Source organism: Pantherophis guttatus, chromosome 1 (assembly GCF_059756535.1).
Source record: "Pantherophis guttatus breed Tessera chromosome 1, ASM5975653v1, whole genome shotgun sequence".
NCBI lineage: Eukaryota > Metazoa > Chordata > Lepidosauria > Squamata > Colubridae > Pantherophis > Pantherophis guttatus.
Window position 1 is genome coordinate 328,387,633 of NC_142063.1, and position 15,549 is coordinate 328,403,181.

Below are 15,549 nucleotides of genomic sequence, written 5' to 3' on the forward strand. Positions count from 1 at the left end.
ACTGTTGTGCTCTCCCTGACCTACAATTTAAGATATATACAGCCCAGACACAGGGTTATTATACCCATTATCCAAGTGTATATTTAGCACAAGACCAATTGTTTCATGTGCTTTGGCGAAGGCTGCTGGCATGGTTGCTTGATAGAGTATAATACTATCTGAGCTCAGTCCTCCAGAACAACCAAATTCTGAGTGCCAGAGGAGCTTGTCTAGGAATTATAGAAGACAGTTCACATGACACTAATATCACCAAAGCTTGGAAACGTAACCATCTCAATCACCATTGCTGGGAACATCTGCCTATTGGCTTCGATGTGGGAAATCAAATACTAATCGATCTCATATCGGTTGAATCAGAATGTCTCTTTATATGTTCTTGGGAACAATGATAAAAGAATATTCCAAACCTCTAAATAGAGACATCTATTAAAAATAGCACCATCTTTCCAATATATCCGTTTGAGAAAAATTACCTCAGAACGGCATGTCTACTGAAAATTGTAGAAGAGCAGGCAGAATCTGGGGACAGAATCAAGAGAGGACTCAGCCTAGAATCGTTATGTGTCCATAAACTCTCCAAGTCCAGCTGCTCTTGAATTCCATTAATTCTTCTCTACATTAGCACCAATTTAGTGTCGACCAGGGGTGAAATCCAGCAGGTTCTGACAGGTTCCAGAGAACCGGTAGTGGAAATTTTGAGCAATTCGGAGAACCAGCAGCAGAAATTTTGAGTAGTTTGGAGAACCAGCAAATACCACCGGCTGGCCCCAGAGTGGGGTGAGAATGGAGATTTTGTAATATCCTTCCCCCAGGAGTGGAGAGGGAATGGAGATTTTGCAGTATCCTTCCCCTGGAGTGGTGTGGGAATGGAGATTTTGCAGTATCCTTCCTCTGGAGTGGGGTGGGAATGGAGATTTTGCAGTATCCTTCCCCTGGAGTGAGGTGGGAATGGAGATTTTGCAGTATCCTTCCCCAAGCCATGCCCACCAAGCCACATCATGCCCACCAAGCCACGCCCACAGAACCAGTAGTAAAAAAACTTGGATTTCACCACTGATGTCGACCATTAGTTGACTAGATTCTTATGTACAGGCTTGAGCAATAAATCTTTTGAACTGGAACTTATATCTGATCTTGATTTTTCATGACTGACAGAAATAATATCAATATGTTAGAAGATCCAGGAGATATTAGGTAAAGAAAAAATCTTGTAGCAATTTAATGCATTCAAAGGAGACCTGGGTATCCAAAGGGAAGACTCAGATTCATGTCTCAATCTGTTGTGATGGTGTGGAGTTCTTTCTTGAGTGTACCATTGTCCCATATTTTTTCTTTATACAATTGTTGCAATGAAACTATATACATGGAAAAAGAATAAAGGACTGCTATAATATAACAGCATGATCCTACAAAATGGCTACCTGTGTAAGAAAGAAACTAAAAGCACCATACAGAAATTACATTACAGTATCTAAGAGGAAACAGAGGTAGTAATGTGGAACACTCTTAGCTCCATAAGTCTATGGAGATTCTCAGTCATCCAGGTCATGCTTGTCCCAAAGATGCTTTTCAAGAGGCAACTGGACTTTCTGATTTTTCTTTGAAGACGTTTTGCTTCTCATCCAAGAAGCTTCTTCACCTCTAGCTGGATGGTGGGGAAAGCTCCAGAAGTTACTCAAGAAGTAACAAATGGAATGAACTCCCTAGGCAGACGGTACATGATTAGGCACCGGTATTTGAGGCTCAGTTGTAGAGGAAAATTTACTGCTGGAAAGACCTGGTTTTGCATTCTCCATGGTAGTCACTTCTGGATAATAAAGATGGACAATAATACAGAAGACTCTAAGTTAAGCTGATAGCTGTAAGAAGAAGATCCGTTTCTATATGAAGGTGCAACCAATTGCCAGCGGAGAATAACACTTCTTTTCTAGAATGCCTGACTGACTAGACTAGAAGGCAAAACATCAATTTAGTGTCTTATGATCACTGCAAATCAAGAATCAGTGTGTCTCACCCGCTTCACAATAAATTAACACTCAACATTGATGGTGCCAATCTTGATTGATGGTTCCTCATATCAAACTGTTTTGCTTCCGGAGGGTTTGCATTTTTCATCCAGAAAATGCAATTTTTGGCTCAGGCTTTGTGTACTGCTTTTGGTTTTTCTGTAATCTCTTTGTGGGACCAGATTAAAAGCAAACGTGGAAACGCTACTGAACACGGAGTAAATTAACAAGTTCTAGCCTTCTGGAGATTTTGCTAGGAAAAAGAGTGACAAATCCAGAGATTAAACAGAAATATCAGGCCCCAGCTTGATTTAGACTGACATCCTGACAGCCTAGCCACCTCAGCTGAACAGCCCACTTTCCAGTTTCTACTACTTCTAGCTTCTCTGGGTTGAATTTCCAGAATTGGTCGTTTCGAAAGAAGTAGACAAAGCCATCCTGATGTGTGACGGCTCCATTTGCCAGAGCTGGAACCCCTCCCCAGTCTTTCAAGCTTCGGGGATAATATGGTTCCACTTGGAGAACCTCCTCATTGACTACATAATACTTAGGTCCTTTGAAAAGCACCAGCTGATGGAGTGGCTGGAAGAACAGGGCAGTGTCAGGGTGGCGCGGGAGATCACCAGTAAGGCTGCACTTTTGGGGAAAACCAACTTCTAGAGAAGATCCTTTGTAACGCCAGCATCGGCCACCTGTAGAAAGCAACAGAGGAAAGAATGCTGTAAGGAAACAAAGCCTGTCAATCATTAAATAGCAATAGAATTTAGACTTATATACTGCTCCATTGTGTTTCACAGCACTCTCTGAGTGATTTACAATGTCATCATATTACCCCCAACAAACTGGATCCTCATTTTACCAATCCTGAAAGGATGGAAAGCTGAGTCAACCTTGAGCCAGTCAACCTTGAGCCAAACTCCTTGAGCCAGTCAACCTTGAGCCAACCTTGAACCAGTCAACCTTGAGCCAAACTCCTGGCACTGGGCAGAGTTACAATGCAGTTACAATACTGCATTGTAACCACTGTGCCACCAGGGCTCCTAAATCATAAAACCACACCTGTAGTTGAAGACCACAGTTACTTAAGTTAAGAAAACATACATTCATACTTGTATCATGGTGGAGGTTGGGCATGTGCCAGATGCCTTCTCTAAAATAATGTCATCCACATTATTTCACAAGACAGGATTTCCTTGTCACAGGACTGGACTTAGGAACAGCCTCAAGATCCAGATGGCCCTGAACCTATTTGCTTTTCAGAAGTCCACAAACACCTGGCTTTTTCGTCAGCATTGGGCCAGAACATTGGTGGAGGTCAGTACGCCTATTGGTAGGTGAGTTATAGTATACTGAATATTCTTAATTTTATTCTGTTTTACATTGGTCTTATTAATGATTTTTATGTATTTTTGTAACCTGTTATGCTTAGCATATTGTGTGAATGAAGACATTTGGTCTGTAACTAACCAGTTAAGAATGTTGTATAACTTTCCTTCCTTCCTTCCTTCCTTCCTTCCTTCCTTCCTTCCTTCCTTCCTTCCTTCCTTCCTTCCTTCTTTCTCAATTTCACAAAGAGACTCAGCTGGGACACAAAAAGAGTCAAGAGCAAATACAAACCCAAACCCTAAAGGACATAGCACATTAAAGAGACTTTATACAGCATGCCTGGTATATAACCTGCTTGGTATGTTAGATTTGTTGTGGGATATATGTCAGGAGAATAAGCCAGAACAGCAGCTGCAAAGTATCCAGATAGATCCCCAGTTCCTTTGTTGTTTCCACAGAAAGGCTCAGAATATCCAGAACTGTAAAACAGGATTCATGATTTCAGGAACAAATGCTTTTTTTACAGGGGGCCCTGCCTGGATGTCACTCTCTCACTCTCAAGGCCTAATGATTTATATTGATATTGATTGTTTCCTAGTATGATTTGATTGCTTATTTGTACCGCTATGACTATCATTAAGTGTTGTACCTTATGATTCTTGACGAATGTATCTTGTCTTTTTATGTACACTGAGAGCATATGCACCAAAGACAAATTCCTTGTGTGTCCAATCACACTTGGCCAATAAAGAATTCTGTTCTGTTCTATTCTATTCTATTCTATTCTATTCTATTCTATTCTATTCTATTCTATTCTAAGCTGGGAGAGAGCCAAGCCCAAGCAAGAGCCACTGCCATCTAAACCCTGTTGCAGGAACAAAGATCTCCTGCCTGCGCCTTGCTTTCTCCTTCTCTGAAGAGCTAATGCTTGAATGGCATTCTATAGCTATTGTTTTTGCTGTTCCACAGCCCAGCTTCAAAAACCCTAAATCAGTTCCATCCCTCTGGCATCTGCAATTATAGCAAGCAAGGCTGGCCCACTTTTCATTTACTGTGCAATAAGGCCTAGTACATTGTTTACAGACTGAGATGCCTGAGTATTTTATTGTATAATTTGATAGAGAATTTTCATTATTGCTTGCATTAAATTGCAAGGAGGAGTGGTGGTGGCGCAGTGGTTAGAATGCCGTGTTGCAGGCTAACTCTGCCCACAGCCTGTAGTTCGATCCTGCTGACTGCCAACGGCCAGCATTTCGGCAGTTCCGAGTCTCACCAGCTCAAGGTTGACTCATCTTTCCATCCTTCCGAGCTCAATAAAACAAGGACTCAGATTGTTGGGGATGATATGCTGATATTGTACTAATTGTTGCAAGTAATAAAGCAATGACCTGCGCTAATGGATATACACTGACGTGTGAGCCAGAGATAGCTTAAAACCAGTAAAGAGAGTCCTTGGTTTACATCTATAACTGAGCCTGGAATTATGACTGTAATTCTATCAGTTGTGGCAGTTATTAAGGGGGTCACCATGTAACTGCACCCGGCTTTATTGCCTTACTTGCAATCGTCATTAAAGCAAATGCCACGATCGTTAAACAGACCTGTTTTAGCCAATGGGCTTTTTTTTTTTTTTTTTGCAGGAAACCAGAAGTAAAAATTGGCTTTCAGAAAAAAAATGCCCAAATCACAATCACATGAAAATGGGTCATTGCAAACGGTTGAAAATGTCGGCCAGTTGCCAAGCACCCAAAATGTGATTAAATGACCATGAGGGGAGGCCACTGTCAGAACTTTGAAACTGGGTCATAAGTAGCTCTGGGGAGGTCCATCACAACTTTGAGCTGTCACTAAGCGACGGCTCATAAGCTGAGCACCACCTGTAACATGAGCATTCTCACCTTCCTCAATGCACCTGGCTAACCAAGAGATTACACAGAAAGCTGGATTGAGCGAAAGAGGCCTGGCCAGACTCTTCATGGGTTCATAATATCTCTTCCAACTTCATTTTTTTAAGCGCAGAGGAATCGTTACCTTTATTGAAATGGGCTGCAAGGGTGTTATTCACGGTTGAGTGATAGCTGTGGCAGGGCCCATATTCTACATGTGGGGAAATCTTGATATTAATACAGCAATTTTTTTCTGTATGCAACAATGGAATACTGTTCAAACAATATAATTATTCCTGGCAGCATTTCAACCCTGTAAAATGGGTCATCACAGCTAAGATGAGAACTAATTTAAATCAGAGACAGAATTAAAGTAGAATAGGCAAGCATGATTTTTCACAGAGAACCAGCAGATGGCACCAATGCTTATGTGGTGATTTTTTTTTTTCTAACTGGAGAATAAAAGCAGGTCACACGGAGAAAGATCTATAAAAAAGGCCCTGCCTGTTTATTATTATTACAGTATTATTGTTGTTGTTGCACTTTTTAATTGGTTTATAATATAAAAAATACAAAAACAAATAGCAGGAAAAATAGGGAAGAGGAAGGGGAAGGGAAGAGTGCAGAAAAGAAGGGAAAAAGAAAGAAAAGGCATTGACGTCCGACTCCCTTTGGTGCAATATAATAAGGTATTAACATCCAACTTCAACTTTTTACTTTTATGTAGTAGTATAAACTAGCCATTTCTATAACAACAGATCTATCTAATCAGTATATGAGGATACTGTATTGTATTGAACCTCCCTTTGAAATCAGTTTAAATTTATCAGTTTAAAAAAAACCAACTCACAGTTTAAAAAGACTTTAATTTGAATCTAATGCGCAGGGAGTGGTGCAGTGGCCTAGAGGTGGGGCTTTCGCTTCACAATCAGGAGGCTGTGAGTTCGATCCTAGGTAGCTGCAAATATTTCTCTCTCTGGCACAATGAGTAAATATCAGCTGCAAAGTCTGCATTGGTGACAGGAAGGGCATCCGGGAAGGGCATCTCAGCTCCTTTCAGTTGCCCCAACTCCAGCCTGATGCAAGGCGGGGGTGAAATCCTCCCAATTCGGACTGGATCACCCAATCCGGGAGCGATGGTGGCAGGTGGTTCGGAGAACCGGTAGCAAAAATCCCTGCTCGCCCCAATGCCCAGCTGAGCCACATGATCATCAGAGGCTTTTTTTTTACTTTTAAAAGCATTTTTTCAGCCGAAGAGATTGTAGAAAAAATGCTTTTAAAAGTAAAAAAAAAAGCCTCCGATGATCGCACAGCTCAGCTGGGATCGTCAGAGGTTGTAAAAAGAAAATGCCTTTAAAAGCCTCTGACGATCTCAGCTGAGTTGCTTGGTAGTCAGAGGCTTTTAAAAGCATTTTTTTCTGCAACCTCTTAAGGTTGTAGAAAAAATGCTTTTAAAAGTAAAAAAAAAAAGTTGGCCACGCCCACCCAGTCACATTACTCCACCACCAAGCCACGTCCACAGAACCGGTAGTAACAAATTTTACATTTCACCACTGATGCAAGGGATTATGAGTTCATTGTTAATTTTTAAAAAAATTGTGCAGGATTTGCAATCCCACAATCGCTCACCCAGACTGCCCTTTGGAATTCTCCAATGTCATTAAAAAATCAGCACCATCTTCTATTGATAGAGAATGGCTTTTGAAATATTCCAAGCAGTGTATCCTAGTAATTCTGAGAATAATTGGAAAAGGTGTGCTGTAATTTTTACAGCCAAATTGTAAATGGAAAGGTGGAGGATGAAAGATTATATTTTATCTATAGCCTCTGGACAATGATGCAGCTGAAATAAGATCTGATTTGATATCCACAAATCAAATGAAACTACCTTTAAAAAAGTAGAATTTCCTGTCTTTCTCTGAGAAGGCTGTAGCATCAATGGCGGAAGGAAGACCTGGCCATCTGGCTTGGAGAAGGTATGGACCAGCAGCAGACTCTCCTTTGGATACAATCCAGTAATACTTGCCTTTAAAGATGTACAGATTATCTTCCGTATCTATATAAAATAAAATGTAAATGCCTTGAATATTTTAATCAAACACATAATAATCACTGATCTGTTGATCGATACAAATGTGCATTGATTGGAATTCTGCTATATATATATATATATTTATTTAAATGTACAACTTGCCATATCTCCCCAGAATAGCATTCAAGGTAAGTAACAATAACATATCCCCCCCAAGTTTTTTATTTTTAAAAAACATTTCAAAGCGTGAACAGTGTGGCACCTGAGTGTTATACATTTTGGTACAAATAGAACAATATCGATCACATTTGTCACATTTAACAAGCTTATATAGTTCTGATAATAATACACATTTTTATGTTAAATTATAGTCTTTCATTATTTGGTTACAATAACATAATAATAAAGACACAACAAAATTATAATTATAATGAAATCAAGATTATAGCAAAACCTAATCAACATTGAACCATAGCTGAAGAAATTCAGGTTTATATTTCCCTCCAGCTGAGTAGATAATAGGAGGTTTTCAATTTAATCTCACCCCCCCCCCCATTATGAAGATAAAAAAAAGGTAAGGAACAACTGTGAGCTTCTGAGAGAAAAAAGATAAAACCAAATGTTTGAATGAATAAAATCCATTAAAACTTTATTAAAGAACCATTGTTCTATAATAACCATGTTAGTGTTCAATAGTACAGTATTAAGAGTATTGCAGCCTTTTCACCTGGAAAAACTATAAAACAGCTTAGGAGAAGTGTAAAAATCACTTTAAAAAAAAAAACAAAACCCTGTGCTTCTATGTTGCTCCATTCCTGTGGATTCTGAGAGGCTTATAAAACACCAAAAATGCTAACTGCATCTAATCATGTAAAATGCTTCTAGCAACTTGCTGTGACAGAATCACTCAGCCTCCATATCTCCAAATTTTTCCTAAGGGCTTAAATTTTTTATAAAGTCCTTTCAAAAACCAGAAAGGTGGAAGAGGGGATCAGATAACTAGGGATAAGTAATCCCATACCTGGGGGATTATCACTGAAAAGCCCCTACCTCCCCAGAGTCCCTATAAGTGGCATTTCTCGAAGAAGAAATCCTTCGTAAGCTTTCTGTCTGGATCTCATGATCAGATTCAGTCTGCAAAAGGCAGAGCCATAAGTCCCAAGTTATACAGACTCTGGCTTTAGATAACTTACAAGTTGAATGGCACCCGGAAGCTGACTGGTAGCTAACACGGCATCTGAAACAGTGATGTTACATGGACAAATTTCAATGTCCCCATAAGTACTTGGGCAATTGCACGCTGTACCAACTGAAACATCAAAATAGCCTTCAAGGATAGGCCTTTGTAGAGCTAATTACTGTAGTCCAGCTGCAAGATGATGAGAGCATATGTGACTGTGCCCAAGAAGCCCTTGACTTATGATCGGTCACTTAGCAACTGATTGAAGTTATAACGGACCCACCGAAAGGTATTTACAACCAGGTCCTGAAGTTCCAACTGCTGAGTCTCCCCTAGCGGTCACATGTATTTTGGGCACTCAGCATCCAGTCTGCGTTTACAGCCATTTGCAGTGTCCCATGGTCATATAATTGCAATTGATGAAGTTTTAGCCCAAAACTGGCCTATACGTCTGCTTTCTGCAAAAACTGTCCATAGCAAAACAATGATCATGACATTTAACTATTGCTATAATTTTTTTTTCTTTTAATGACCCTATAATCCTTTGCATCAGGGTGACTGAATATAGCTGAGCGTTTACTGGTTGGATGCCCTTCCTGACACCTATGTGGGGTTCGCAGCAGATCTCTCTAGAGAAACTGTGCTACAATACCCAAGTCCATTCATTCTTACCTACAGTTAAGGCATCAAAAAATGACATGCAGTAATGGAACCTGAAAGTTGTCTCTTGATTCTGCTCCCTGTTTTCAAGGTACTGCTTCCCATCCTGGAAACGCGCAAATGATTTTCCTGGAAGCTGGACTATTGGGCCTCGGGATGGTTTTCCTGTTCAAAAGAAAAGACAACAATCAGAAGCTCAAACCAAGATCTGTATGTATTGTTGGTGTTAACTGAGCAGGAGAGTTCAATCAACATCTTTATATAGTTACACAGACTATATATGCTGAAGAATTTAGCTACCCATGTTTCCCCAAAAAATAAGACCAGGTCTTATATTAATTTTTGCTCCAAAAGATGCATTAGGGCTTATTTTGGGGGAAATATGATATTAATGCATCCATCTGGTTGACTATCTTAACTGGGACTTACTTTGGAGGTAGGGCTTAAATTACAAGCATCCTGAAAAAAATCATGCTAGGGCTTATTTTCTGGTTGGATCTTATTTTCAGGAAAACAGTGAAATCTTGCCTCTCATAAAAAACAACACCCTAATTCAGCAGTTTAGCAATAGCAATAACACTTAGACTTATATACTTCTTTATAGTGCTTTACAGCTCTCTCTAAGCAGTTTACAAAGTCAGCATATTGCCTCCAGCAATCTGGATCCTTGTTTTACTGACCTCAGGATGGAAGGCTGCATCAACCTTGAGCTGGGTCTGAATCGAACTCCTGGCAGTGAGTAGTGAGTTATGCTGCAATACTGCATTATAACCACTGCGCCACCACAGCTCTTTGAACATATTATGAGCATATTGAACATATATGGAAGTAGGCTTATTTGGATGCCTTAAATAAAACATATTGACATTGATTTTCTTTTTTTGACTTAAGTTTGTTCTCTACTTTAAAGACCCTTCCAAAAATAAATTTAAACTTTGAAAAATCCCTACTAGCTGCTTTGCCAACAAAACAGCTCTTGACATTACCATTCCACTTAGAAGGACAAGCAACCAGATCTTTCAATGTGCAGCTCCCAAACTGGGAAGTAAGAGAAAGACTCTTTTTGCTGCCATCTGGTGGTTATTACAATTTTTGCAAGACAAAAGTTCTACTATAAGATCAGTCAATGGTTGTAATACGGTATAGTATGTGAGAATCATCTCAGGAGAATAAGCAAGAGCCGCAGACAGGATAATAGAGTAATTTTGGGCCAGTCATTTTTTCACTACATAAATAAAAGGAGGCACAGGTGGAAAAGGAAAAATCACAAGCTCTTTGTGGTTCTCTGAAGAATAAGGTAAAGGTTCCCCTCACACATATGTGCTAGTTGTTCCTGACTCTAGGGGACAGTGCTTATCTCCATTTCAAAGCCAAAGAGCCAGAGTTGTCCAAAGATGTCTCCGTGGTCATGTGACCAGCATGACTAAATGCCAAAGGCGCACGGAACGCGCCTTTTTTACATGTTTTCGAACTGTTAGGTTGGCAGAAGCTGGGACAAGTAAGGGGAGCTCACCCTGTTACGCATCACTAGGGATTTGAACCGCTGAACTGCCGATCTTTCGATCAACAAGCTCAGCATCTTAGCCACTGAGCCACCACGTCCCTTTTAATTTTAATTGCATGGTGCAATTTAAAAAATTGATTCCAAAAATTTCCTAAATTCCCAGTGTCATAAACATAATGCCTTATATAGGAATCACACATCTCTGAATATTGGGTAGTTGGATGGAAAGATAACATTTGTAAAGCAGAAAGTGAAGTTGCAACAGCAATTTCAACTAGAACAGCAGCCATTCTGAAAGGGCTAAGTAATTCCTCTATTCCAAAATTAGAGAATAATGGAGTTAGAAGGGACCTTGGAGGTCTTCTAGTCCAACCCCCTGCTTGAGCAGAAGACACTATGCCATTCTGGACAAATGGCTGTCCAATCTCTTCTTAAAAACTTTCAGTGATGGAGCACCCATATCTTCTATAGGCAAGCCATTCCACTGATTAATTGTTCTCACTGAAAGGAAATTAATTTTAGGTTGGATCTGTCTTTGATAAACTTCCACCTGTAACTTCTTGTCCTGTCCTCAGGTTTTTTGAAGAATAGGTTGACCCCATCTTCACTATGACAGCCCCTCAAATATAGGGAGACTCTATCAACATGTAGTCCTCAATGGAACTGCATCTACATGGAGGGAGGTATGCAGTGGGGTACCCCAAGGCTCTGTTTTAGGTCCAGTATTCTTCGACATCTTCATCAATGATTTGGACAAGGGGATAGATGGCGAACTCATCAAATTTGCAGACGACACCAAGCTAGCAGGAATAGCCAACACTCTGGAAGATAGGCTCAAGATACAGAAGGATCTTGACAGACTTGAACATTGGGAGCTATCTAACAAGATGAAATTCAATGTTGAAAAAAGTAAGGTTCTACATTTAGGCAAGAAAAACAAAATGCACAGTACAATATATGTGGTACCTCGCTCAATAGTAGTAACTGTGAGAGGGATCTTGGAGTCCTAGTGGACAACCGTTTAAATATGAGCCAGTAGTGTCTAGCAGCTGCCAAAAAAGCCAACACAGTTCTAGGCTGCATAAACAGAGGGATAGAATCAAGATCACGTGAAGTGTTAATACAACTCGCCACGATGTAAAAAAGATGTTGAGGCTCTAAAAAGAATGCAGAGAAGAGCAACAAAGATGATTAGGGGACTGGAGGCTAAAACATATGAAGAACGGTTGCAGGAACTGGGTATGTCTAGTTTAATGAAAAGAAGGACTGGGGTGACATGATAGCAGTGTTCCAATATCTCAGGGGCTGCCACAAAGAAGAGGGAGTCAAGCTATTCTCCAAAGCACCTGAGGGCAGGACAAGAAGCAATGGGTGGAAACTAATCAAGGAGAGAAGCAACCTAGAACTAAGGAGAAATTTCCTCACAGTTAGAACAATTAATCAGTGGAACAACTTGCCTCCAGAAGTTTTGACTGCTCCAACACTGGAAGTTTTTAAGAAGCTATTGGATAATCATTTGTCTAAAGTGGTTTCATGCCTGAGCAGGGGGTTGGACTAGAAGACCTCCAAGGTCCCTTCCAACTCTGTTATTTTGTTATTTCACCCCTAGTCCTTCTCTTCGTTAGACTGTAGTCTACCCAATTCCTGCTACCATTCATCATTGTTTTAGCTTCCAATTCCCTAATTATCCTTTTTACTCTTGTCTGCACTCTTTCTAGAGTCTCATTCACTCCAACTGGTTCCAAAGCTGCAGTCTATATTTGAAGATGTGGTCATGTGCCTTGAGAAAGTTTTACTCTTGAGAAATTAAGTTCTATTTACCATATAAATTCTGAATGGCAAGAACATCATCCCAGTTCAAGACAAATCCCTTGCCCAGCTTCTTGTAGTAGGGGGACATAAGAGCATTGGACACAGGGGAGTGTTCCAGGCCCAGCGTATGACCAATTTCATGTGCCATCACCACAAAGAGGTTACGGCCTTTCCCACTGTCCAGGGACCATCTCTCATCATTGTCAAAATGGGCCTCGCCACGGCGTGGGAAGAAGGCGTGTGCCAGAGCACCCCCTAAGGAAAGAGAAATCAGATCCCAGATCAATTTGAACACTATTTATATTTAGCTATGAAAGTCAGTCAACTCCATCCATCAGAGAATTCCATACTGCTGATGCTTCTTCTATTATCATTTTATTTATTTATTTATTAGTTCAATTTATATGCCGCCCTCCTCCGAAGACTCAGGGCGGCTTACAATGTACTTATAGCAATAGCCTTCATTCTTTTGTATATACCTGCTTATTAGGGCTTTTGGCCCCCCATAAGTGGTGTTTCTACAAAGTCCGCTTATTGCCCCCACAATCTGGCTCCTCAATTTACCTACCTCGGAAGGATGGAAGGCTGAGTCAACCTTGAGCCTGGTGAGATTTGAACTCGCAGTAATTGCAGGCAGCTGGCAGCTAAGTGCTACATAACAGCACTTAGTCCGCTGCACCACCAAGGCTCTTTGAAATCGTCTTTATTGCTGCCAACTTCCCAATTTTAGGAGCAGAAGAATAAATGCCTGACTCGAAGTTGCTGCAGTGGAGAAACAAAAAGCCCATATCCTAATTCCAGGCCAAAGATATATAAAATAAATTGCTTTCACCCCTGTTGTCATATTCTTACTTAATACTGTGTGCTTTTTTTAATTGTATGGGGGGAAATCTAAGTGATTCCTATGGGGAGGAAAGTGAAAAGCTACCAAGCCACCTTTCCCCTTAAAAGATCTGCTAGGATGATTGAAAGCCAGGAAGAAAAGGGGATTCTTCAAAAATTGTTCTTCAAGGGGAATACTTGCTGCAGGACCTCAGCACTGAAAATGTTAAAAAAAAATTAAGATAATTTCTGAGAAATAAATTGCTTAGTTGCCAGACAAAGATGAGGAGAGGGAGGAATTCTGCATACAGGTGCAAAACTCATTTTGAAGTTTGCATAAATCCCATGTAGAAGAATCTCAGAAACTATGAGGCTCCTCAAACTTAGGATCAGAATCTCAAGTCTTCAGCCAGGTTGACTACTAATATTTATTTTATTTACAACATGTCTTGACAGTGTAGAGCAAAACCAGATTACAGTATCAGGGAAATGGTGTTTTCTACACATTTGAAGAACATCAGGATGGGTAAAGCTAATTTCTGTCCTACCAGCCTTCTCTCTGCCCCTCTCTACATCCAGGGCTCTTGGTCACATATTTTTTTTTGAAGTCCTGACTTGTTGGAAGTGACTTCAGAAATAGTATGAACCAGTGGTGAAATCCAAATTTTTTTACTACAGGTTCTGCAGGCGTGGCTTGGTGGGCATGGTGTGGCTTGGTGGGCGTGGCTTGGTAGGCATGGCAGGGGAAGGATACTGCAAAATCCCCATTCCCTCCCCACTCCAGGGGGAAGGATATTGCAAAGTCTCAATTCCCACCCCACTCTGGGGCCAGCCAGAGGTGATATTTGCCAATTCTCCGAACTACTCAAAATTTCCGCTACCGGTTCTCCAAACTGCTCAAATTTTCCACTACCAGTTCTCCAGAATCTGTCGGAACCTGCTGGATTTCACCCCTGGTATGAATCCCACGACAGAAGATGCATGAAATCAGAACTCTGGACCAATATGGTTTTATAACCAAAAGATGCTTATGAGGTAAGACATAACAAATCAGCACCTGGGCCATCAAAGGCATTCTCAACTCCATCATTGTGATCCCCATAGAAGAATGTCAGGCGAATATCTGCAGGCTCTTCTGCTACTTCCCAAAAAACTAAGGAAGAGACGTTGCTCCAGAGCTCAAAAGCTGCTTTCACTGCCAGACGAACCTGCTGCTCTGGCAGGTACCAAGGCCAGTTGATTAGCCGGTAAGTCAAGTGTCGTTTATACCATTTACCACCTACAAGGTTGAGATGGAGGAGGGAGAGAAATTAGTGGAGGGAAGATCAGAAAAAATGAATCAGACATAAGGTGATTAATTCCAGCATCCTCGTTAAAGGCACATCAATAATAACAATAAGAGCATGTTCTCAGCATCTTCAAAGCGAATGTTTTAAAGAAATATGTAAACAGTCCCGGAGTTAGAGGAGAGCAGAAATTTAAGAAATACAACTAAAATTCATTCCTCCACAACAGTATCTTGTGTCTGTGTGTATTGATTCTGAAATCCTGTGATTTTCTGCAGGAAACCACTAAATGAAATTCAAGTGAAAATGAAAGCGTTATTAATTAGAGCCCACATTCATTTACAAAGAAGATAAAGTCACAAGGGACTAAGGGCATAAATTATGCTTAGGGTCTTATTCAAACTAAATGGGGTGTTCATAGGTGCCATTTGAAAAGTCAAGGACACCAACATCCAAATTTTGTCTCTCCAATTGTAATTTCCTCATAAAATTCCTACCACCCCAATTCCCTACAGCTGAAGAAATTCATTCCTTAACATCAGTAACCCTTCCTTCTCTTTAGCAGGATGCACAACATCATTTTCACCACATATGACACAATCCACATGTCAGGCTAAAATGGGCTTGGTAATTTCCTCCTCCAATCCTGAGCCATGCTGATATAATAGAATAGGCCTTGGAAGTCTACTAGTCTGACCTTCTGCTTAAGTAGGAGACCCTATACCATGCCAGATGAATGCCTGTCCAGTATCTTCTTAAAAGCCTCCAGTGTTGGAGCATTCACAACTTCTGGAGGCAAGTCGTTCCACTGATTAATTTTCTCACTGTCAGGAAATTTCTACTTAGTTCTAGGTTGCTTCTCTCCTTGATTAGTTTCCATCCATTGTTTCTTTTCTTGCCTTCTGGTGCTTTATAGCCAGAGCGGGCAATTCTATTTGTTCTTTTCTATAACTGTGTGCTTCTTTCTTTGTTGTGTATATGGTGTCTAGTTATCCCTTTTGTGGGTGAAGGGAAATATGGGCATGGGTTTTTGTC

At 40.5% G+C, this 15,549-nt stretch overlaps 1 protein-coding gene across 3 annotated transcripts in view; it reads right to left on the reverse strand.

Annotated features, from left to right (window-relative positions):
• Positions 1 to 344: 344 nt before the first annotated feature.
• Positions 345 to 15,549, reverse strand: part of MMP28 (matrix metallopeptidase 28) — a 36,123-nt gene continuing 20,918 nt past the window's right edge. For 2 of the 3 annotated variants that reach the window (XM_034420931.3, XM_034420934.3), the window contains exons 4-8: positions 14,286 to 14,507; positions 12,416 to 12,661; positions 9,103 to 9,255; positions 7,107 to 7,274; positions 345 to 2,698 (exon numbers count right to left, since the gene is read on the reverse strand). In XM_034420931.3, coding sequence (XP_034276822.1) covers positions 2,301 to 2,698; positions 7,107 to 7,274; positions 9,103 to 9,255; positions 12,416 to 12,661; positions 14,286 to 14,507 — 1,187 coding nt within the window. In that variant the 3' untranslated portion in view covers positions 345 to 2,300. The remainder of the gene's footprint in view (positions 2,699 to 7,106; positions 7,275 to 9,102; positions 9,256 to 12,415; positions 12,662 to 14,285; positions 14,508 to 15,549) is intronic. The other variant, XM_034420932.3, reaches the window with a different exon arrangement.